Raw genomic sequence first — 24,852 nt, forward strand, 5'->3', positions numbered from 1 at the left:
TCTCAGGACTCACTAAGATCATAACAGGTGTCAACAGATTTACGCCCTTGCAAAATATAAGTCAACTCTTATTAATTGAACTAACTTCTATGAACACATACAGGGACACCGGACGACACAGACACTACATGTTGACATCAATAATAATTTGAGAAAATGACATACTATAATTAGGTGATAATACTAATAATTAAGAAAACAATAATAATTAACAATGAAAACCTAAAACAACTCCATCAGATACAGCAATGGCGACTCTGCATTCAGCTTTAGCCTCCACATGATGACTGAACAGATGCAAAACTCTCACTCTCCCAACCATCTTTATTTTTTTTCATGTGGAAAAGAAAAGTCCCTTTGTCCTCGTGAGTTCAGTGCACTAGGTAGAGATATTGCATTTTATATCCGGTAGTTGGAGTTCGAAATCCACTTATTCACCTTCAAGATAAAAGTTTAGTTACTAGATTGTTCCGACAAAAATTAAAGAAGTCTCTCTATATTACTAGTGGTCTATATTAAGCACCAAGAAGAACAAACAAACTAATAAACTTATTGGTTTTTAGTTGGCATAGGAAAGGAAGCAACGCTCCTTTGAATATGAGACAGTGACATTTCTGCAACCGTTGCCAAATACCTGAATATTGTACTACTAGAGTAATTGATATTTATATTATTCACCAACAACAAACTTCTCCATTTAATTGTTCACCTTAGTATTTCCATTTCCATTCTTAATCTCTTCTTTGGAGATCTCCTTTCTCTATAGTTTATTTCTTCTACTTCTGCTAGGTGAGGATCCCCTTCATTTTTTCTAGCTCATTTTTTACTTTATACTTTTTCTCCCACTTTTGTTATACAAAGTCAATGTTGAACTCTACATGCTGTTTTTTGTTGCAGTAATTATCAACCTTTTTTCCCTAAATGAATACTTTGTTTGAGGGAGTCATAGTTAACTTTGGTTTGTGAATTTTCTTGCTTATAGTCAACATGAAATTAAATTTTCAGAGCTTACATTTTTTTTAATCTTCATTTCTCTAGCTCATGAAGGGAGCAATGGTTTTTCAGTTGTTTTGACATGTATGTATTAATTGGTGATATTGATTGAAATCATGAGAACCACTTCTTTTTGTTTTTCTTTTCCATATGAAAATGAAATGGCTCATCATTTAATATACTATTGACCGACACTCGATCCATTTTGCTTTGTACCTTAAAAATGGTTTCTATTGTCAAGTAAATTTGAAATTCACAAGTTGAAATCACAATTATGTATTGGCAATAAGCCACAGTCCGGGTGTTCAGTTGTAGTGAAAGGGAAGCTGATATTGCCAAGATATCCACAACGAAATGAAGGTGGACAATCTCCTTGGTACTTACTCTTATCTCCACACACCAACACAAGTAACATCATGAGGTGTGAAAACAAAAGGAACATAAATTCATAAACTAGACTCATCCTTAATTCTCCTAGCCACTTTATCTGCAAAAGGGGCAGTGATTTGATTTTCTAAAGCAAGTTGAAATTTGTCTAACTTGTTTTTACACTCTTCAATAGTTCAATGTTCACAATATAATAACACCAACTTGAAGTGCCTGATATGATAAACCAAGTGAAAAACGAACATGAATGGAAATGAAGGTGGGAACACATGATATCTAGATTTTGGCCTTTAGTGAAGTAAGACCAACTTCATGCTCAAGTTACTATACTCCTATTTGAATAAGGACAAACACTTGACTTCATAAACTATACAACTGAATCTTCTTCTATTCGTCTTTAAGGCGCCTAAACCGTCTAAACCATGTAAACTCAGGATTATAAACAACCACAAAAGTAATAGTAATAGTAGTTATATGCATGGAAACTGTTAGAATATAAAATATTATAATATTATTTGTTGAGAAAATATCTCGATTTGGTTTGTTTATTTTTAGCCCTATAATAAAGGGATTTAGTTTAGATTTAAATTTATTCACTTGGTTATAAATACCAAGGTAGTATCATACTATTTGATTAATGTAAATAATGTAAATATTGTAATTAGGGTTATTGACAATAATATTTTATTGTTCCTTAGTATTTTCTCCTATCTTTCACCTAAATTACCCAAATTTCAACATGGTATCAGAGCCATGGTATCCACCTTGAAACATAATTCCGCTGCAATTTCTCCCGAGAATAATTAATTCTTGGTTATTCTTCACTTTACCTTTTTTATCTTTTTTTCATATAAACCCTAGCCGTCATTAGAATTTATTTTTATTTTGTTCCACACCTTTGTGGTTCTTGTTTACCCCTTTGCTTTCTTTTCTAACCCTTATTGATATGTTACTTAACACATGCAGTCACATGCCAATTTTCCATGAATTCTTTACCTTTAACCACCGTTTTTTCCCAAGATTGATCATCAGTCTCTCTTGATCTTGTTTTGGTGGCCTAATTACCTGTTTTGTGATCCCTTAATCCGCGGGCATACCCCGTTTGTGATCCCTTAATTTGCGGGCATACCCCGTTTGTTATCCCTTAATCCGCGGGCATACCCCGTTTGTGATCCCTTAATCCGCGGGCATACCCCGTTTGTGATACTGCGGGCATACCCCGTTTGTTTTCCCTTAATCCGCGGGCATACCCGTTTGTGATACCGCGGGCATACCCCGTTTGTGATACTTTAATCTGCGGACATTTTTACTTAATTTGATATGGATTCATCTCTTCGGTCGCTGCTTTACTACTTCTTTGATTGCTGCTCTTTATGGCTTGCTATCAATGGATTTAATTTATTTTTAGGGTTAATTTTGTAACAGCTTAGTAAGCTTTAGCTTGAGGGGGAGTGTTAGAATATAAAATATTATAATATTATTTGTTGAGAAAATATCTCGATTTGGTTTGTTTATTTTTAGCCCTATAATAAAGGGATTTAGTTTAGATTTAAATTTATTCACTTGGTTATAAATACCAAGGTAGTATCATACTATTTGAGAATGTAAATAATGTAAATATTGTAATTAGGGTTATTGACAATAATATTTTATTGTTCCTTATTATTTTCTCCTATCTTTCACCTAAATTACCCAAATTTCAACACTAAGATTGAGAAATATCAAAACTGAGAGGTCTATATTCTGGAGTTATTCCATCCTTAGTGATTTTGATATTAAGAAAACAAAAAGTGGGGCCGTATGGTTGAAATACTGTAAAAGGACGAGAGAAAATAGAAGCAACAATTTGACGTTGAAAGAGTCTTATAATCCAAGGTTCACACTTCCACTTCAAAATGACTAATTCAACAAAGAGAAAACGCGTCTAGGAAAAAATGTGTATGTCTATCTGTCTCATCTTCTGTTAGAAATACGGTATGATAATCCTGGATATCTTCGAAGAATCGTGTTCGTTCACTTTCCGAACAAAGTATTTCGACCCTATTCTTGTCTGGGTTCACGAAATCTTTGCGGGGATAATTCTCGAAGAACAATCTGTTTCTGACAATAGAGAACAGATCAGAATGTAGAGAGGAAGTATTTTTCGTTCTTAAAACCGAGGCCAAATGACTCCTTATATAGGAGACCAATAACAGAAAACGAACAGGCACACCTTTTCGGAAAAAACGGTCATGTCTGTTGGGAAAGGGTACGACTATTCAAACGGTCATGTCTGTTGGAAAGGGTACGACTATTCAAACAGTCATGTCTGTTGGGAAAGAGTACGACTATTCATGTCCCTTGGACCCCGGCAGTGCGCTGCCCCGCACCCCGCCAGGGGCTACACCCCTTGGATCCCCGTTTCAATTATTCGTATTCAATTACATGTTTGGCTTGACGAGCGTGCACTCTGCACTACCCTGACTCGTTTCAAACTTAACGCATAATTGCATTGGCCTATAGTAAATCACATTACTACCAAAATACATTGTTGATACTAAAATTACCAACAAACTCCCCCCATTTTAGTATAATCCTTGATTTACTTACAGATATAACGATCAAACAGATGCATAAACGAAAATGTCTTGCGATTGAATTTTCATCTTAGTACAAATACACATTCCAAATACTCGAAAATCGGGGTGTCACAATGATTGAACCCGTCAATCCATTTGAATATCTGAAGATATAGTACACATATGTTTCTTACAATACTCTACTATTCATACTTGACACTTTACAAGCCATGTGTCCTTATCCATTAATAAGCATATAGGAAGCCAAGTCCAAGCTTCTTGAAGCGGCAAAACTTCATGCTTACATAGGTGATCCTTTTTAATCTTGCACCTGCATTTGCAATTTTTCAAAAGAACCATTAAAAAGATATACTTTAACCTAACCATCACTTGCAGGTCTGAGCACATACATTGGGAAGATTAACACAATTTCTCCAATCTTTAATTATGATCTTTCCACATTGAATTCTGCTTCTAACGTTGAATTAGAAGGGAATTGGGTATATCATAGCTAATGGATTTAAATGGACTTTAATCTCATCCCAATTACCGACTTTTTCACTAAGTCTCTAGCTAACCCCTTCGTCAAGTGGTCGGCTAAGTTTTGTTGCGACCGAACAAACTAAATAGATAGATATCACCCCATTCATGATTAATTCCCTAATCATACTATGTCTAATACCCAAATGTCTAGACTTTCCATTGTATATTTGACTGTATGCTTTAGCCAGTGTGGCACTGCTATCACAACGGATAGAAATTGGTGATATCGGTTTAGGCCATATTGGAATCTCATATACCAAGTTCCTTAGCCATTCTGCTTCTTTACCAGCAGCAGCTAATGCTACAAACTCAGATTCCATTGTGGAACTAGTTATACATGTTTGCTTCTTGGAAGCCCATGAGATGGCACCTCCCCAAGCAAGAACACCCATCCACTTGTAGAGGATGAATCTTCAACATTATTTATCCAACTAGCATCCGAATAACCCTCTAATACCGAAGGAAATCCCATATATGACAATCCATAATTCATAGTACCCTTCAAGTACTTAAATACCCTAGTTATCGCATGCCAATGATGTCTACTAGGATTACTAGTAAATCTGCTCAACTTTCCAACCGCATAAGCAATATCTGGTCTAGTGCTAATCATAGCATACATCAAGGAGCCTATAGCTCTTGAGTATTCGAGTTGATCCACAGGTTTACCTGTATTTGGCATAAGCTTTTCTCCCGGATCCATGGGAGTACTTATTGGAGAACAATTTTCATAATTGAACTTCTTAAGTATTTTCTCAATGTAATGAGATTGTGTAATTACAATCCCCTTATTCTCCCGTTTAATCTTAATACCAAGAATAACGTCCGCTTCTCCCATATCTTTCATGGAGAACTTTGATGACAAGAAATTCTTTGTTTTATCAACTTGATTTTGGTCGGTGTCAAAAATCAACATGTCATCAACATATAGACAAATGAAAACTCCTTTACCGGATGTATCAAATTTGCTATATACACATTTGTTAGCTTGGTTTATAATGAAACCATTAGACAAAACAACCTCATCAAACTTTTGATGCCACTTCTTCGGAGCTTGTTTCAGCCCATACAACGACTTAACTAGCTTACACACTTTATGCTCATTACCAGGCATTACAAATCCTTCAGGTTGCTTCATATACACTTCTTCTTCCAAATCACCATTCAGAAATGCTGTTTTGACATCCATTTGATGAATTACTAGATTATGTATAGCCGCCAAGGCAATCAACAATCTAATAGTAGTGATACGAGCAACTGGAGCATAGGTATCGAAGTAATCAATCCCTTCTTTTTGTCTAAAGCCTTGGATAACCAATCTAGCTTTAAACTTGTCAATTGTACCATCGACTTTCATCTTCCTTTTGAAGATCCATTTGCAACCCAATGGTTTGCAACCAGGTGGTAAATCAGATAATACCCAAGTATTATTTTCCATGATAGAACCAATCTCTTTATCAATTGCTTCTTTCCAAAACACAGAATCTCGAGATTTCACAACTTCATCATACGTTCATGGATCCTCTTCTATACTATAACAATAATAGTATTGTGTATCTATCTGGTCCTTTGATCCCTCAACTAAATATAGTTGAAAATCAAAACCATAAGATTTAGCTTTTCTAGCTCTTTTGCTTTTACGAGGTTTGAATGTCTCACTTGCTACTTCATTTGAATGATCATCCTTTAGAGATTCATCCAACTTTGGTATAAGGTCATTTGGTCTAGGTGTAGAAGAGAAACAATTCTCATCAAATATCGCATTTCTCGATTCTATAATTGTGTTAATAGAGATCGAGTCATTAGGTTCTATAACATAAAACCTATAAGCCTTGGAATGCTCAGCATATCCAACAAAGATGCAAGCTACACCCTTTTCACCCAAAGTTTTCCTTTTAGGATCCGGGAGTCTAACCACGGCCCTGCAACCCCAAACACGTAGAAAGTTTAAGTTGGGTCGTTTCTTATACCAAAGTTCATATGGGGTAGTCTTATTCCTTTTATTAGGAACCCTATTTAACAAATAACAAGCCGTTAACATGGCTTCTCCCCAAAACCCTTCACTTAAACCAGAGTAAGATAACATGGCATTCACCATTTCTTTAAGAGCTCTATTTTTCCTTTCAGCCACACCATTTTGTTGAGGTGTATAAGGTGTCGTAGTCTCATGAATGATTCCGACGGATTGGAAAAATACAGGATCATAATATTCACCACCTCTATCCGTACGTAATGTTTTAATCATCACATTCTGTTGCAGTTCAACTTCAGTTTTATAAATTCTGAATTTATCTAAAGCTTCGTCCTTAGCATGCAATAAATAAATATAGCAGAATCTAGATGCATCATCTATGAAAGTGATAAGATACTTTTTATGCCCTAGTGATGGAGTAGCATGCAAATCACATAAATCACTATGTATCAATTCAAGTATAACAGATTTTCTTGTTATATTTTTAAAAGGTTGCCTAGTGATCTTTGTTAACATGCAAGTTTTACACTTTTCATTATTTTCATTAAAAACAAGAATTAAATCGTCTTTAGACATTTCATGCATTCTTTTATAATTTACATGTCCTAAACGAGCATGCCATAACGAAAAATTGATAACATTCGAAGAAGACATAAATATCGAACCAGAATCTTTAGGAACTCCATTCAAATTCATCATAAACATTCCATTATTATAATATCCAAATCCTACAAACACACCAGACTTCGATAAAACATATTTATCGGATTCACACACTTGCTTGTATCCAAGCTTATTCAATACAGGACCAGAAATTAAATTCTTACGTAACTTAGGAACATACAATACATTAAACAAAGTAATAGTCTTTCCAGAACTGAAATCTAGCACCACGTTTCCTTTGCCTTCAACGGGAGCGAAGTGATCATCTCCCATGTATAGAACAGAACCATCTTCCACTGGAATAAAAGTCTTGAACCAGAAACGATCCTTGCAAACATGTGTTGTGGCGCCAGAATCAATCCACCACGCGATAGCATCATCCTGCACATAAAATGCCTCAGAAGTTAGTGAAACCGAATGTTTAATCAAACTATTCAAATCACAAATTGATTTCTGACCTTGGTTTTCGGATTTGTCCTTAGACCCCTTTCCTGAACCACTTGCGTTCGCGTTGTCATGCTTTTTGCCGAAGCGGCAATCCTTCTTGAAGTGACCTGTTTTGCTGCACTTCCAGCATTCTAGTTTCGGTTTCTTGTTAACACCGAAATTGCCCTTTTTGTTATTGAAAGCACGCTTCTTTCCTTTGTTTTTGTTGTTATCGTTCTTACCACCCTCTTCGATCATATTAACCGAGGGTCCAGCAATTTCTTTGCCTTTTCCTTTGTTATCCTCATGCGCTCGTAGAGATTCCTCTATGCGCAAGTGACTTCCAAGTTGGATCAAAGACAGCTCGTCTTTTCCATGTTTCAGATTGTGTTTGAAATCCTTCCATGAAGGAGGCAACTTATCTATGATGCTTGAGACAGATATTGTTTCATCCATCTTCAATCCATGTTGTGTGAATTGTCCAAGGATTCGGAGGAGTTCATTGAATTGTTCCATGACAGACCTCGATTCAACCATTTTGTAATTGTTGAAATCGGTCACCAGGAACTTTTTACTGGATGAGTCCTCTGCCATGTACTTGGCTTCGAGACAATCCCACAATTCCTTTGCAGATTCCACGTTTTGGTAAATATCAAATAAGGGATCAGACATACCGTTAAGAATGTGCCCTCTGCATATGTAATCGTCGTTCTCCCACTTTGATCGGCGTCTCAGATTTTCAACCGTGTCATCCTCCCCAATTTCTGGAATCGGTGTAGACAGGACGTGCACCACCTTCAACGTTGTCAACATGAAATGCATCTTCTTCTGCCAACGCCTGAAGTCTTGTCCTTGAAACTTGTCCAATTTTCCGAAACTTTTAGTCATCTCCTTGACAGTGTTTCCTCCTCCAGCCATGATTATCAGAAAAAATACTTTGTTCGTTTGTTAGAAATACGGTATGATAATCCTGGATATCTTCGAAGAATCGTGTTCGTTCACTTTCCGAACAAAGTATTTCGACCCTATTCTTGTCTGGGTTCACGAAATCTTTGCGGGGATAATTCTCGAAGAGCAATCTGTTTCTGACAATAGAGAACAGATCAGAATGTAGAGAGGAAGTATTTTTCGTTCTTAAAACCGAGGCCAAATGACTCCTTATATAGGAGACCAATAACAGAAAACGAACAGGCACACCTTTTCGGAAAAAACGGTCATGTCTGTTGGGAAAGGGTACGACTATTCAAACGGTCATGTCTGTTGGAAAGGGTACGACTATTCAAACAGTCATGTCTGTTGGGAAAGGGTACGACTATTCATGTCCCTTGGACCCCGGCAGTGCGCTGCCCCGCACCCCGCCAGGGGCTACTCCCCTTGGAACCCCGTTTCAATTATTCGTATTCAATTACATGTTTGGCTTGACGAGCGTGCACTCCGCACTACCCTGACTCGTTTCAAACTTAACGCATAATTGCATTGGTCTATAGTAAATCACATTACTACCAAAATACATTGTTGATACTAAAATTACCAACATCTTCATCAAGTGTCCATATCATAAAAATTGACCTCAAACTTCTTCTGCCTCTAATTCTTAGTACCATGATCTTTTAGCCTCCGTGTACCCTCTAAATACTTCATTATTGTTCATCCATATAATTCTTTCATCTTTATCCAAACCACAGGGTATAAAAATATACGCAGTAGTAGAATACTACTTTTATTTTTGTCAAGTAATTTAGTCAGGGGCGTCTCCGAGTTTTAGGAGGCTCTGTGCAAAACATAAAAGTGGTCCGTTAATAAAAAAAATTAAAAAAATTATCGATTTAAATTGCATATAATATAAAAAAAACATTCTTGTAAACATATAAATTATCAATATTAAATCTTACATTAAATTAAATGGAACAAGAAATACAAAATAATTATCTTTGAATATAACGTCAAAAAGGAACATCATAATCTAAGATTAAATTTTATGCAAAGATTAAAATGGACTAGAACTATATTTACGAGTATAGATAACTAATATATTGATACTCATGATATTTATGAACATTAACAATATATAACTATTATTTTAGGACCTAAAAATTAATCTATTAATATACATCTGATATTTTATAGGTATAAATAATATATAAGTACTACTATTGGACCTCAAAATTTTGAGTTGAGGCCCTCAAAATTTTGAGGCTCTATGCCGTCGCACACCTTGCACATGCATGCGAGCCTCCTCTGAATTTAGTGACTATAATTTCTTTTCTTTTTTGGTCTTAAGTGACTAGAATTTCAACTTGTGAATAAGCCTAGTTCATTTGGCAAAACCTCTTATGCATTTATGTCATTCTCCTTAGACATAAAGCTTCAATATTGCATCTGAGTTATGGTTTTTGGTTATTAGGATTTCTTTAACACAAAATAAGATTTCAATTTCTATTTTATGTAGGGATGATGCATATCATCGAAAGTCAGTAGCTGCTAGTTTGGTCAAAGGTGTTTACGTTCTAGAAAGAGATCGCCAAAAACAACGAAAAGGTCCCGATTCTCTAGCATTTCCTTGGTGGACATTCTTCCATTTTCAGCTGCTTGATACACTAGTTGATGATGTTGATAGTTCCATATTTGGTGCTATTTATGAGTTCAAGCCTCCACCATCAATAGGCAACAACGCCTTATACAGAAGCCCGCATTATGTAATTGCGTTTCGAGGGACTACAATTAAACCAGAGTCATTTTTTCGCGATATGAAGTTGGATCTAAAAATTCTCAGACATGGACTTCATCGAACTTCACGCTCGGAGATAGCTACCGAAACTGTAAGAAACATGGTGGCTAGTGTTGGTGGTAATGGTTCCAACATATGGTTGGCTGGTCATTCTCTAGGATCATGCATCGCTTTGCATTCCGACAAAATAATGGCAAAAAGTGGCATATTCATTGAATCTTTTCTTTTCAACCCACCATTTACATCTGCTCCAATGGAGAGAATAAAAAGTAATAAAACAAAACATAGTCTTCGAATCGCTGGCAGCGTGCTAACAGCAGGACTTGCCATTGCTATGAATTCGGATAAGAAAAGCTCATCCTATGATTCATTTGCTGCTTTGTCTGCTTGGATTCCTTGCCTATTTGTAAATCCATCTGACTATATATGTTCGGAGTATGTAGGCTACTTCGAACATCGTATCAAAATGGAGGAGATTGGTGCTGGTAGCATTGAAAAGATAGCTACACAAAACTCAGTTTGTTCTCTAATAATAAGTGCTTTTGGGAAGGAATCTGAACCTGTATATCTCATTCCTTCAGCTATTTTGACAGTGAATTTGACCCCTCCACCACAGAGTATCATGGAAGCTCATTGGATTCACCAGTGTTTAGAAGCTCATGGGATTCACCAGTGGTGGAAACCAGACTTACACTTGGAATCCAAGCTCCACAAATACAAATACTAGTAGTTCTTCTCCACAAATAAAAACGGTTCGACCCCGATTGAACCCGGTCCGACCAATTGAACCTTGAACCGATGAGCTCGCCGGTTCGATGACCGGTCCGGTTCTGACAACCTTGATATACATACTCAATTGCCTGCATGTATATTGATTTTATTAAATTGGTTGTAAATTCTCATATTGGTTGACTTATAATTCGTCCTTGCCGTGTTTGGGTAAGCTTTGAAAATTCTCCATCCTACGTTTTTGTCCATGTATTGTGATCAATGAAAGTAGCTTATTATGCTAAGATCAAAAAAAGTAGCTTATTATGGTAATTTAATATGCAAAATCACGTTTCATTGACTTTGAGACTGTGCCATTCCATTCAAATACATCAAAGAAATTAGCTATCATTAGTTAAATTTTAAAATATTATGCTAAGATCAAAGAAAGTAGCTTATTATGCTAAGATCAAAGAAAGTAGCTTATTATGGTAATTAAATTTTAAAATATTATGCTAAGATCAAAGAAAGTAGCTTATCAAAGAAGGTACGTCAAAGTAGAAAAAATGTTTAGCGGCGCAATTTGTTGTCCTTCTACCTTTTGTTCATGTGTAATTCAATTTTTATTGAGTAAAATTTGTACTCCCTCCGGACATTTTATAAGTAAAATTGACTTTTTAGGTTCATTGTATATTTAATGTATCTTATCTATACAGACTATACCATATATATTTAATGTATCTAATCTATATATTTAAAAGTCAATTTTGCTTATAAAATTTCACAAAGAAGCTAATATTAGTATGAATCCAAAAAAGATCCATATAAATTTTCCTCGTGAGTTCAGTGCACTTGGTAGATATATTGCATTTTATATCCAGTAGTTGGAGTTCGAAATCCACTTATTCACCTTAAAGATAAAAGTTTAGTTACTAGATTGTTCCGACAAAAATTAAAGAAGTCTCTCTATATTACTAGTGGTCTATATTAAGCACCAAGAACAAACAAACTAATAAACTAATTGGTTTATGGTTGGCATAGGAAAGGAAGCAACGCTCCTTTGAATATGAGACAGTGACATTTCTGCAACCGTTGCCAAATACCTGAATATTGTACTACTAGAGTAATTGATATTTATATTATTCACCAACAACAAACTTCTCCATTTAATTGTTCACCTTAGTATTTCCATTTCCATTCTTAATCTCTTCTTTGGAGATCTCCTTTCTCTATAGTTTATTTCTTCTACTTCTATTAGGTAAGGTGAGTATCCCCTTCATTTTTTCTAGCTCATTTTTTACTTTATACTTTTTCTCCCACTTTTGTTATACAAAGTCAATGTTGAACTCTACATGCTGTTTTTTGTTGCAGTAATTATCAACCTTTTTTCCCTAAATGAATACTTTGTTTGAGGGAGTCATAGTTAACTTTGGTTTGTGAATTTTCTTGCTTATAGTCAACATGAAATTAAATTTTCAGAGCTTACATTTTTTTTAATCTTCATTTCTCTAGCTCATGAAGGGAGCAATGGTTTTTCAGTTGTTTTGACATGTATGTATTAATTGGTGATATTGATTGAAATCATGAGAACCACTTCTTTTTGTTTTTCTTTTCCAGATGAAAATGAAATGGCTCATCATTTAATATACTATTGACCGACACTCGATCCATTTTGCTTTGTACCTTAAAAATGGTTTCTATTATCAAGTAAATTTGATTGATGCCTTTCTCTATTGCATTCCGTGATTACGAGTAATTACAAGGTAAATTAATTTGTGATTAACATCTATGGCAGTGCCTGTATGAAGAATTAAGAAGGAAGGTTCAAGGTAGGTGTGGGGGAAAGTAAGGTGTAATGGCCTCTGAGAATGACTATTTTCACCTCTCTGGACCCTTACATCTAACTTCTGTTAATTGGTAAGATCTATCATTTTTATTTTGTATGTACAAATTCAAACTTACATATATATAATCATAAACTTGTTTACATCAAGAAACTTACACACTCTTTCCTATTTTGTTTCTCAAGTAAACCATACCCTAACATTTTGTGGAATGAGTCACCTAAGACCAAAACATTTTTGTAAGAATATGATAATAGGAAATAACAGAGGGAAGTGACTATGTTTTGGACTTACCTGAGAAATAACGTAAGAAATACGGTATAAGTTCACAGACAGAATCGATGATTTACCTAGAAAAGTTGCATCTGAGTTATGGTTTTTGGTTATTAAGATTTCTGTAACACAAAATAAGATTTCAATTTCCATTTTATGCAGGGATCATGCATATCATCGAAAGTCAGTAGCTGCTAGTTTGGTCCAAGGTGTTTATGTTCTAGAAAAAGACCGGCAAGAACAACGAAAAGGTCCCGATTCTATAGCATTTCCTTGGTGGGCATTCTTCCATTTTCAGCTGCTTCATATGCTAGTTGATGATGTTGATAATTCCGTATTTGGTGCAATTTATGAGTTCAAGCCTCCACCGTCAATAGGCAACAACACCTTACATAGAAGTCCACGTTATGTAATCGCCTTTCGAGGGACTATAACAAAAGCAGACTCAGTCTCGCGCGATATTGAGTTGGATCTCAAATTTCTCAGAAATGGACTTCATCGAACTTCACGCTCAGAAATAGCCATCAATACTGTCAGAAACATGGTGGCTAGTGTTGGTGGTAATGGTTCGAACATATGGTTGGCCGGTCACTCTCTAGGATCAGGCATGGCATTGCTTGCCGGCAAAACAATGGCAAAAAGTGGCATATTCATCGAGTCTTTTCTTTTCAACCCTCCATTTGCATCTGCTCCAATTGAGAGAATAAAAAGTAAGAAAACAAAACATAGGCTTCGAATCGCTGGCAGCGTGCTAACAGCCGGACTCACCATTGCTATGAATTCGGATAAGAAAAGTTCGTCCTATGATTCATTTGCTGCTTTGTCTGCTTGGATTCCATGCCTATTTGTAAATCCATCTGACTATATATGTTCGGAGTATGTTGGATACTTCGAACATAGAAGAAAAATGGAGGAGATTGGTGCTGGTAGCATTGAAAAGATAGCAACACAAAACTCACTTAGTTCTCTAATGATGAGTGCTTTTGGGAAAGAATCTGATCCCCTACATCTCATTCCTTCAGCTATTTTGACAGTGAATTTGACCCCTCCAAAGAGTTTCAAAGAAGCTCATGGGATTCATCAGTGGTGGAAACCAGACTTACACTTGGATTCCAAACTCCACAAATACTAGTTGTTCTTCTACTTATTGTATACTCAATTGTTGCATTTATATATTAGCTATGTTGTTTGTGGTTTTCCATTTGAAATTGAGCAGCAAATGCTATTAAAGTTGTTGTAACTTTTTAAAATGATTTTAATTTACAAAACAAAAGTAACTTTTAAGTTTTAAGAATGGTAAAATGGATATCTAATGCTGGACTGAATTTACAGGTTGGTAGCTTAAAAAAGAATCAAATTTCAGGTGAACAATGTCTTTTATAAAAGAAAATTTAGGTGAGTTGGGTCTCACGATTCACTAAGATCGGAACAGGTCTCAGCAGATTTACGCCCTTGCAAAATATAAGTCAATTCTTATTAACCGGACCAATTTCTATGAAGCACAAACACAGACATGGACAACATTGACATATCGACATCGATAATAATTTGACAAAATAACATAATTTAGTGTAATTATAAATGTCGGTGTCGTATCGGTATTCGACATTGGGACACAATCATCTTATATTTGTAAACTAAACAACACAATCAACTAACTTATCTGCTACAAGTTAATAATTTGAGATATTCATTCCCTTCTAAATATTCAGAGATGATCAATTTAGCCACCTCAACTAACTAATTTAGTTTACAGTTACAAAAATAAAAATATTAATTAGATAATAATACAAATAATTAAGAAAACAATAATAATTAACAATGAAAACCTAAAACAGCTCCATCAGATACAGCAATGGCAACTCTGCATTCAGCTTTAGCCTCCACATGATGACTGAACAGATGCAAAACTCTCACTCTCCCAACCATCTCCATTGTAGATTCAATCTCCATAGTGGGCCCCATTTTAAGCCCATCAGGCCCATTGGGCTCCAAGCCCAAAGGAAGAGACTGAACAGTGAATGTAGCAGCCATATACTGAGTTCTCCGAGAACTAATCTTCCCGGCGGGAACAAACATGAAACCGATTTGTTTTCCATAGTAAAGAAGCTGAAATGAACTATCATAGTGTGAGAAAGTTCCTCTGTTAGGGTTTTTAACGGAAGAGTATTGTGAGAAAGTGAAGTTGATTGTTGTGCCGTTATTTGTGACGTTAAAGGATGGTAGTTGGACGGCACTGACGGAGATTTTTGGATCTTGTGGTTTGAAAAGTGTGAAGTAAAGTGTGAAGATTGTTATGAAGATGAAGATTAAGAATATGGTGGCGACAAGACATGAGGCAAGGTTGGTGCTGTTTGACGGTGGTGGTGGTGGTGGTGTTTGATGTTTGGTCATGGTTTTGATTTTGGGGAGATCTATGTTTAACTGATAACTGTATCTTTCTATGTTAAGTAAAGTAAAGTAGTGTATCTATATGTGTATGTATATAAGAACATGTGTTTGAGGATGTGGGAAATAATTAGTAGTACATTGGTAAGAATATCATAGTTTATATGTAGAGATCGAAGTTTGAACGTCGGACATTATAATTATTCATTTTAAGAATAAAATTTCTGACTAGTAAATTTGCCGACTAAAAACAGTACATGACAACGGGCACATGTAATTTACAGTGTTTGAATTTGTGTGGGACCTTGTTTGTATATTTTGTTGCTTTCGGTCCAATTTTATATGCCTGTCACTTTTTGTCTTGTAGTGTAAGGTTTTCCAATTTTATTTCTTCATTGTGCTTCTCTGCATTCTAGGGTATGGACTAGTACTACCATCAAGATTCTCACAATCCAGAAAAATTGGTATGCTAGAATCACGGTGATTCATTGAAATTTTACGGAAACTACATAGTGTAGCTTTTAGAAAATCACAATGGATCGCCGTTATTCTGACATATCCACCGTGATACCAAAGATATACTTAAATGTTCTGCATATGAATAGTTCTCTCCATTAAATTGAGGGTAAATTTTATTTTGAACCCTTGATTTGGAAAGAGAGAAAAAGGAGAAAAGGTAAAAAGGTGAATTGAAGGGTAGTGATTAGCAAACTTGAGGAACATGAGGAAAACTCAAAATATCAGTAGAATACATTTATTCAGACTTTTTTTTTTATATAACTTCTGTTCAATATGGCAATACATTCCTGCAAAACAATTTACGGGGGGTGATTGGGGGGTGAGTAATAGGCATTCTCTTCCGGACCTATATGTCCAGATTCGAACACCTCTAAGCTATCACCTTCTTATACAACAACCTTAAGTCCATCCAAATATATGGACTGGTGTTCTTCACTTAATACATAAGTACATGGTTTAATATACCTATGCACCAGAAAGAAACAAAGAAAAAAAAAGTCTATTTCGAAAGTTCACCAAGGCGGGAATCCATGATCTGCGATACAAATTCGAGAAAAATAGATTCCTCCATGTCGGGTTGCAATGATTCCTGGGCTTTGCAGACAATCTCCTCAATTACGGATTTCTTGTTCAAATTTTCTCTGCACATGATGCTTCCAATGGTATATGGAGTGAGTCCTCTCTCAACCCCTTTCTTCAATAACATTGTGGAGATGCGGAGTGTTCTGGCACACTCAGCCGGAACATCCCAACCATAATGTCTCAGAAGCTCTATGTCCTTTTCAGCATCCAGAGAGTTTATATAATCAACTGTATCGGGAGAGTATGGCTGCCGCGCCTGAGGCCAATAAAGCCAATCAAATGTGCAATCTTCAAACTGCAGAGAGAATAAAGATATGTTGAGGCCATACATTCAATAATAAAAAGAATCCTAGTTTAACAAGCTTAGCTAACCAACTTTTCTGAATCAAATCTTATTCTGAATCCTAAGATTCATTACCAAATCAAATGACGAAAGAAAAGTGACTGGCCATACAAAGTTAGCAACAACAAAAAACGGACGACTACCCTAAGTTTAGGTAACGATTCATTAGAATGAATCACGTTGATTGTAATAAATTGGGATTCAAAATGAGATTCATATCCAAAATAGATCCGCACCATAGATTCGTACCAATTATGTTCAATTTTGTTTTGAATTGAGATAATACATAATCTATAGTAAGATACTAGTAGCAACAATGATAAAGACACCAAACAGAACATACAAAGCATGATAAAGCATATGAAAAGAAACAAGATTGTGAAATTGTGACTTACTTTCTCAGGAAGACAGTAGCCATGATCAATGGGAATGAGCAGAATTTCACCATTTGGCCCTTTTCTAAACAATATATTCCCTGCATGCCTATCTGCATTCGCCATTCTTATATCAAGCACACTGATCTTATGCACCTCTTCGACAGGAAAAACTCCGGGTCCAATATCCTCACAATTACCATCATTACTCATAAACTTTTGCAAAGACCCCACCTTGTGATCCATCATCAAAGAGCCATTAGAGTAATTAAACGCCTCGTGTGAACACCGAACCATAACCGTAGGTGGAACACCAGCAAAACCAACTGCTTCACCGGACACCAAACGTGGTCCATTCTTCGGATGATCCAATATATAGGCCGCAACTTCTCTAACAGCTCCTTCTCCAACCTTTGTCCCTATCTTTAAACCCTCCCCGTTCGACGAAACCGGCAAACCACGTGGATTATTAATCGCCATTGGCTCCTCATCAATCGGCTTGAAAACCGAAATATAATCTACACCTTTTGAATCTTGCATGAAGTAAGTCCCACCTGTTCCTTCAGAAGATCTCACAGGCTTATTTCCTTTCTTCAAACCATTGAAAGTTGAATCTATCATGTCCCATAGAAAAGGAAAAAAATTGATCCTATGGTTCACAAAAATTGGTTCTAACAAAAAATCAAAATCACAGGGTTGTTTTTGTTCTATAACCTTAACAACCTCATTCTGATTCTGATTCAAATTATGATTCTCTGCAACAACAGAAAGCTCTAAATCTTTATTATGAACAATTGTAGCATTAACTTTTGCTGATTTTTTAACAATGAGATGAATAACATCATCATCATTCTTACAAATATCATCAAAAATTCTTCTATCATCAAGCTTTTCACCATAGCAGAAAAATTCTTGTTCTTCCTCAACAAGATCAATAAAACCTTTCCCTTTTTTCTTAATACATTGTTTAAGATGCGCAACATTTCTCTTCCGATCGATCTGAAATTCAAATTCCTTACCACATATCGTTCTAACAACGATAAAAATCATATCAGATAAACGAAGAACCAAATGAACGACATTACCGGAAGTTACACCATAATCCTTTACAAGATTATTATTACGTGATAACTCTCTTCCATTAGAAACTAGATTTTGTTTCTTCCATGAAACTCCTTTACGTGTTTGAATCCTCATTTTAACAGAAGCAATTGAATCTGATTCTAATACACGCATTGGTGTAACTGCTCCGTCTACGGTTAGATAGATCAGAATCGATTCGCTGGAGCAACGACGGTGATGGTGATGGCAATGTGAATTCGACGAAGCCGAAGCCGAGGCCGAGGCCGATTTTAAAATCGGCCTCATAGCAACATCAGCAACTGACATCTTTCAAAAAATATTTAAACTATTTTTTTTTTCTTTTTCTTTTTTCTTCTGAAAAGTCCTCTCAAGAAATTGAAATTAACGGAAGGAAAGTAAGCATAAAGAAGAAGATTAAGATTAAAATGAATAAAATGATTACATATTAATTATGTAATGTGTATTCATTATGTAATGAAATGAATGGGAAAATAATTAAATAAAAAAAAAATAGTTCTCTCTCTCAAGAAACGATTAGGAATGGTAGCGAGCGAGAGTGGATTCTTACCAACGAAGGGAAAGAATCAAAGAGAAAAGTGAGAAGGGAGAGAGATTAAAAGGAAAGAAGGGATTAGTTAGTTAGGATTAGTTAGGATTAGAATGAAATTAGAGTTTGAGACAGCGAAACGCGAAGTTTTAGGCTAATTTTTTGTTAATTCTTTGTTTGATTTTTGATGTAAATAAACGAAGATGAAGATGGAGATGGAGAGAGAGAACGGTATTGTAGCCGTTGGTTTAAAATGTAAGAAAAAGAAAATGTTGACTACTATAACGGGAACATGTGTTATTTGTGGGGTAATGATAACAGAAATAATGATGTTGTTGAATATCACGAAAAACAAGTAGGAGGAGCGTTTTGTTAGCGATGTTATGTTGTTGTTGTTATATGAGTAAACAAAGACATAGCATATTCCTTCTACTTTCTCCATGACTCTTAATATAAACAAATTGATCTATTGGAGTTGGACTTGATAGGGACAATTACGGTCGGTTCCTCACAACTACAATCGGAAGAGTTAAAATCACTTGATGTCAGAACTGATCCCTGAATTAGATTAAGCAGTTCGGTGAACTAGATATAGTAGTGAAAACAAAAAAGAAAAAATAATGTATTTAGTTCATATTATAAATAAAATATATATTATTTATTTTTCATAATAATGAAAATTAATTATTTTTTACAAAAAAATGTAAAAGTAATGTTATGACTTATTACTCTCACATTGAATATATCAAAGTGCTTGATGTGTATTTAAGTCACGAGACTCTCTCACCTATTGGACTAGTCTTATGAGTTGGGCTTTCATCATGGGCTTAAATCCTAACAATTATAATATTTATAAACAATTAAATTGTATATTTTTTTATGAATTTTTTTTTAAAATACAATAATCAACAAATAGTTTTTTTATTCATAAAACATGGTCATTAATTTATTGAATTAGAAGCTAAATGTACAAGTACACTTTAATTTATCAATCTACTTATTGAAGTTCGGGTAATATTATGGTTAAACAATCATGGTTTGTATTATTATAAAGGGTCTCTAATAAGTACTTTAATATTGGTTAAGCATTTAAAATATAGAAATTTTACATAAGAAATGACGATTTTTAAGTTAAAAAAACAGTGATTATTTAGATATTTCAAATAAATTTCCAAAAAATTGTTATAAACTACTTTTCAAATGAAATTTTTTATATTTGTTTTATTAACAAATATTCTAAAAACAATTTAACATTTTCCTAGGGTGGTTATAATTGGATACTTCTTATCTTACACAAATTCAACACTTTAGTTTTTATCTCTCTCATGGTGTTGATTGGTGTATGAGTGTCCATCAAATATTTCCCCATAATTTTTTTTTATAAGCATTTTCCCATAAATTATTCTTTTAATGCTGTTAGGTATTAACCCCTTTTTTATGGTTTTATATTATTTTAAAATATTAATGATACGTGTCAAAAAAAATATTAATGATACAACTTATTTTAATGTTGTGCATGCAGTTGGATCATACTTTTTTTTTTACGAAAACAGTTGGGCCATACTGTTAATCATGTTATATAAAGTCATTTGATTTGGGGATGCCTAACTTATCAATTTATCCGGTAAACTATTGATGTTCATGTAGCCATGCCAGATTAATAGTATTTTGGGTCGGAGCAATGGGGAATTTTAATTTTAAATAATATACATAAAGTTTTCGGTTCGATCATCAATTCTATTATAAATTTTTTAAAAGAAAATAAGTCAAAAAAAATTGAAGCTATACAATTTCAGGCAATCTGGACACCTTTTTTTGGTCGGTTTTATTTTATAATAATTATATTGATTTTGGTGTACACTGCTTTATCTATATGCTCTGAATCTTCTGGACTAGGACTATAAAAAATGTACAATTATTTTATGGGGTGACACATTATGACTAATAGATAATATAGTTTTCTTTTATGGGGACAGGTTACACTAATAATGCAATTATGGTGATTATCATCTTCCCCCAAGTTATTTATATTCCTCCACACTACTCCTAATTGGTATTATTGCATTTCATGTGTCAAAAAAATCATTCCATTTCATGTGCCCCTTGGTCCCATTTGTGTCCTATTTCAATCATGGTATTTTCCTTCTTTTAATGTTTCTTTTATAATTATGTTATTAATAATACGAAGTATTTATCACTCTTGAGTATTAATTAATTTTCATCGAGAAATTTGTTAGACGGATATAAGATAAGTTACTCCATCCAACCAACTTTTTTATATAAGCAAAAATTAAAAATTAAATTTTGACCGGATAAATGTGTCACGCAAATATTGCGTTTAATCCAGACTGTCTGGATGTCTTTCTAAAATAAATTTCCTTTTTAAAATGACTTTATCAATACCATAACTAGAAGCAGTTCAACTAAGTATAAAACTATAAACAGTAGCTATAATTACAATGATTCAATACATGTTTCTTTACAAAAATGAATACCTAGCTATAGAACAAGATAATGAATATTGTTAGACTGCAATAAACAAATAGTGTAACCCATCCTCTGGTTGTTTGGTTCACATTATTATCATTGAAGCTAGAAAATGTGAACATGTGTGCTGAAATTATCATGAGAAATGCAAGGCACACAAAAGCAAGACTCGTTGCTAACACGACAAGCTCCTTCGTTTCGTGATTTTCTTGCTCGCTTGCTACCCTTTGAACATCTAATCTGAGATTTGGTGAATGAATGACATGTTAGGAATCAAGCATCAAACAAGAAAAAAAAGAAAAGAAACACGAAGCAAATAATACTTAAGCCTATCGAAGGTCACGAAAATAGTAGAATGCGAATAGTTAGACCTGTTATCAAACAAAATGGTATAAACCAAATGAATTTCATAAACTGATAATTGGCTAGATAGCTTGTAATATAAGTTATCAAACAAAATGTTTTATCAATCGCGACATCCTCAACACAAATCTAACCTTAGCATGCTATTTTCTCTAGCTACTTCATTAAGCTGAGACAAGATAACATCTTTCCATGACTCGACTTCAGATATTCCTTTTTCCTGGAAATTGAAACATACAAAGTAACCGTGAGTGCGGAGAAGAAATTGAGAGAATGAGACACAAACAAAAAGAGTAGACACAATATACTACCATATCTGTGTTCGACTGTCGTAGATCATTGATCTCCGACTTTCTTTGTTCCAAACTTTCTGATAATTTAGATATCTCTTTCTCAAGATCCGGTATTATAATATCTTGTCTCTTATTCAACTCTTTGATGTAATCCTCCAGTTCAGATAAGTTTACTTCCACTGATTTCACTTTCTGCATCAAAATCTTAAGAACAGTGTCACCGGTTATCCTACCATTTAATTGTTGTCTAAGTTCCATTACAGGATCAGGAACCAAGTCCACAGTCGCTGGATTTGTCGTCACTTCTACATCAATCTTTTGAGTGTCGTCATTGCTCGATATCTCAGCAGCTATAACAACATTCTTAATTTCAACTTCTTTACTTTTTCCTTCAATTTGATCGGATTCTGATTTCGAAGAAGGGGTTTTAATGTCACTAATATTATGAGACTGTAACTTATTAGGAATAGATCCTACAGAAGTAACTATTAGATCCTTAAGCATTCGTTCGATAACATTGATCCCGTAAATTTCTACGACACTAAGTGTGCAGTAAAACTCGGATCCATAATGACTAAGCAAGCTCAACTTCAAATACCTCGCCAAATTGGGTTTAGGCAGCTTAAAGACTTGTGCATGCTTAACATTGGCAGCAACGAAGTTCCCTAGCGTGCTCCACGACTCAGTTGGAAAATTCAAACTACCAGCCAATTCAAATTCCTTAAAGTTAGAAGAATAATGCTCAAAATTCGCAATTTTGACAGTATCAACCGAAGTCTCTTCTGAAAGTTCGATAATAACAAACTTTTCAGCAACAGAACAAGGATTTCTCAGATACTTGTCATGATCCTTCCCTAATATGTTTTTAGCACCATTAGCCTCTTTATTATGTGCCACTACCTTTGCACCTTTGGACTCAGAAGCGTAATTGTACACAGAACCATCTGATTCTAGGCGGTGTGTTATATTAACAGGCTCATTGCTCTTACCTTGATTTCCTAATGCTTCGTGATGTGATGATTGAAGTTTCTTTTCCTCATGTCGAGGTTGTATCTTGCACACTAAACTACTATTATTACCTAAAACTCGCCAAAATACTTGTTCTAAACTACTTGTTTCAGCTACCGAATACAAGGGTTTTTTTAGTTCCTGACTAATGGTAGATGATTCATTGAGCTCTAATGCAGCTGCAATATTTGTGAAAACATTTTAGTATTAGTGATATATATCAATATAAGAACTTGGATAATGTATTACTACTATTCTTGATAAAAGAAAATTAGAGAAATGTAAAATAGAAATTATATTGATATGTTAACGAGAGAATCAATTACATAGGATTTTGAAACGACTATTGTTAGTATGTTAATTACAAATTTTTAACTTTTTGCTACTAGTTGTGTAAGTAACTTTGTCTGTAAGGCTTAACTCAACTAACAAATGTTGATTTTGCTATGCTAGACACCTCCCCCGAGTGGTTATTGTCACATATGATGTTAATAGCACTATAACAGTATAGCGTAGCGGCAACCTTGTTGGGTCATGAGGGGGCAATTGGGGGATCATCCACATTGGGCTCAGAGCAACTTCACAAATGTTGGACACTACATTTTTACCCAAAGTCTTAAGGTATTAACCTCACATTTGCCATATAAAACCCGAACCCAAATCCAATCAATTCGGATTTTCCCCGTCAAGGTCGGGGCGGGTTCGGATGGGTACCAGCGGGAGTGGATTCTGTTGTCATGCCTACCCCGCTATACCATTATAGCATATTTTGGGGTCGGCGCTACACGTCGCTGCATGAGATTAACTACATAGGATTGGCACTTTGTCTACGAACAAAAAGAAAACCTAATATAACTAACTAACTAGAGTAATATGTTGTCTTTTCTGGTTGTTGCAATAAAAATGAAAGTAAAAAAAAAATATATATATGACCTAGTAACAAATTTCAATATATAACAACAAATGTGATAATATGAGGAATAATTTGCAATATTATTTTTAACAATTTATTGAAATGGGAAAATTATAAATAAATAAAAAACTGACCTTCTCCACCAGAAGAACCACGAACAAGGTGAAGCCTGGATTGGAAGAAGGATATGAGCCACCAAATTGAAAATAAAAAGGAGAAAGATAGGCCAAAAAATTTGCTAGCATAGTCTCCTTGAAATTTGTATTTGAATTTGATATTTGATTGACGTTGAGGTTTATTCTTCATGATGTTTCATAAGAATTTGTTTTGTTTTTGTTTTTGTTTTTTTGGTACAAAAGTTCAGAATTGGTTTCAAGTGTAAACAACACATGCATGCATCAAAAGGAAAATGCATTTGTGTGAGTGATTGGTGAAAAGAAATTGGATGTTTAAGGTTAGGCACAAATATAGGAAGGAATTGGAGTAAATTGCAACAACCACTTCCAACAATTATTCTTGGTTGTGTGAATGTTTCATTTGAAGCATAAAAAGTTGAGCTAAAATCACATTTTATGCTTTAAGCACCACCAAAAATATGGACACCCTTGTTTTTATTTTGCCTTAAATATATTTTTAATTCTTTTGTCAAAAAAAAATTCCTACAAAAATCATATTTTTTCTTCCCTGTTAAATTTTAATAATAATTTTAATTATTTATAATATCGCAGTTTGTAAGAATAGTTTCTATTTTGAAATATTTTCTTAATAAATAGATATTTTAATCCTTCAAATTAGTTCCTATAAAATGCAAATAAGGACTAAATTTAAAAACTCGTGATTTTATAGGAACTAAAAAC

General features: G+C 34.6%; 4 protein-coding genes and 1 pseudogene across 7 annotated transcripts; 2 read left to right on the forward strand and 3 right to left on the reverse strand.

Moving 5' to 3' along the window:
- The first annotated feature begins 575 nt into the window (after positions 1-575).
- Positions 576-14,397, forward strand: LOC123905972 (GDSL esterase/lipase At4g10955-like). 4 transcript variants are annotated; one of them, XM_045955787.1, is made up of 4 exons: positions 11,999-12,241; positions 12,596-12,685; positions 12,774-12,895; positions 13,258-14,397. In XM_045955787.1, the coding sequence occupies exons 3-4, from the start codon at positions 12,834-12,836 to the stop codon at positions 14,225-14,227; spliced, it is 1,032 nt and encodes a 343-aa protein (XP_045811743.1). In that variant the 5' UTR covers positions 11,999-12,241; positions 12,596-12,685; positions 12,774-12,833; the 3' UTR covers positions 14,228-14,397. The 4 variants fall into 4 exon arrangements, with proteins under 4 accessions (XP_045811740.1, XP_045811739.1, XP_045811743.1 ...); XM_045955784.1 differs by lacking the exons at positions 11,999-12,241; positions 12,596-12,685 and adding an exon at positions 576-789; XM_045955783.1 differs by lacking the exon at positions 12,596-12,685 and having other exon boundaries at positions 11,998-12,241.
- LOC123905973 lies at positions 10,068-11,001 on the forward strand (annotated as a pseudogene).
- A 150-nt stretch (positions 14,398-14,547) lies between the features above and the next one.
- On the reverse strand, positions 14,548-15,586 carry LOC123905975. The gene has a single exon (XM_045955793.1). It carries the CDS (start codon positions 15,487-15,489, stop codon positions 14,911-14,913), a length of 579 nt encoding a protein of 192 aa, XP_045811749.1. The 5' UTR covers positions 15,490-15,586; the 3' UTR covers positions 14,548-14,910.
- A 640-nt stretch (positions 15,587-16,226) lies between these two features.
- LOC123905971 (phosphatidylinositol 4-kinase gamma 2-like) lies at positions 16,227-19,243 on the reverse strand. Its single transcript, XM_045955782.1, has 2 exons — positions 17,323-19,243; positions 16,227-16,879 (listed from the first exon to the last, which is right to left on the reverse strand). Exons 1-2 carry the CDS (start codon positions 18,688-18,690, stop codon positions 16,502-16,504), a joined length of 1,746 nt encoding a protein of 581 aa, XP_045811738.1. The 5' UTR covers positions 18,691-19,243; the 3' UTR covers positions 16,227-16,501.
- Positions 19,244-21,250: 2,007 nt separating this feature from the next.
- LOC123909602 (SUN domain-containing protein 5) lies at positions 21,251-24,503 on the reverse strand. The gene is made up of 4 exons (XM_045960468.1): positions 24,130-24,503; positions 22,093-23,261; positions 21,916-22,001; positions 21,251-21,658 (listed from the first exon to the last, which is right to left on the reverse strand). The coding sequence occupies exons 1-4, from the start codon at positions 24,299-24,301 to the stop codon at positions 21,427-21,429; spliced, it is 1,659 nt and encodes a 552-aa protein (XP_045816424.1). The 5' UTR covers positions 24,302-24,503; the 3' UTR covers positions 21,251-21,426.
- Positions 24,504-24,852: the final 349 nt, after the last annotated feature.

This window comes from Trifolium pratense, linkage group LG2 (assembly GCF_020283565.1).
Source record: "Trifolium pratense cultivar HEN17-A07 linkage group LG2, ARS_RC_1.1, whole genome shotgun sequence".
Lineage (NCBI taxonomy): Eukaryota > Viridiplantae > Streptophyta > Magnoliopsida > Fabales > Fabaceae > Trifolium > Trifolium pratense.

Bases quoted from the DNA above. Each gene is read 5' to 3' on its own strand.
- LOC123909602 (XM_045960468.1), bottom strand. From the start codon at position 24,301: ATGAAGAATAAACCTCAACGTCAATCAAATATCAAATTCAAATACAAA. The intron at 23,262-24,129 runs GTCAGTTTTTTA...CAAATATTGCAG, and splicing joins TGGTTCTTCTGGTGGAGAAG to CTGCATTAGAGCTCAATGAA. The intron at 22,002-22,092 runs GTAGTATATTGT...TTCAATTTCCAG, and splicing joins GACAGTCGAACACAGATATG to GAAAAAGGAATATCTGAAGT.
- LOC123905972 (XM_045955784.1), top strand. From the start codon at position 12,834: ATGGCCTCTGAGAATGACTATTTTCACCTCTCTGGACCCTTACATCTA. The intron at 12,896-13,257 runs GTAAGATCTATC...CATTTTATGCAG, and splicing joins CATCTAACTTCTGTTAATTG to GGATCATGCATATCATCGAA.
- LOC123905975 (XM_045955793.1), bottom strand. From the start codon at position 15,489: ATGACCAAACATCAAACACCACCACCACCACCACCGTCAAACAGCACC.
- LOC123905971 (XM_045955782.1), bottom strand. From the start codon at position 18,690: ATGTCAGTTGCTGATGTTGCTATGAGGCCGATTTTAAAATCGGCCTCG. The intron at 16,880-17,322 runs GTAAGTCACAAT...TTCTCTCTGCAG, and splicing joins GCTACTGTCTTCCTGAGAAA to TTTGAAGATTGCACATTTGA.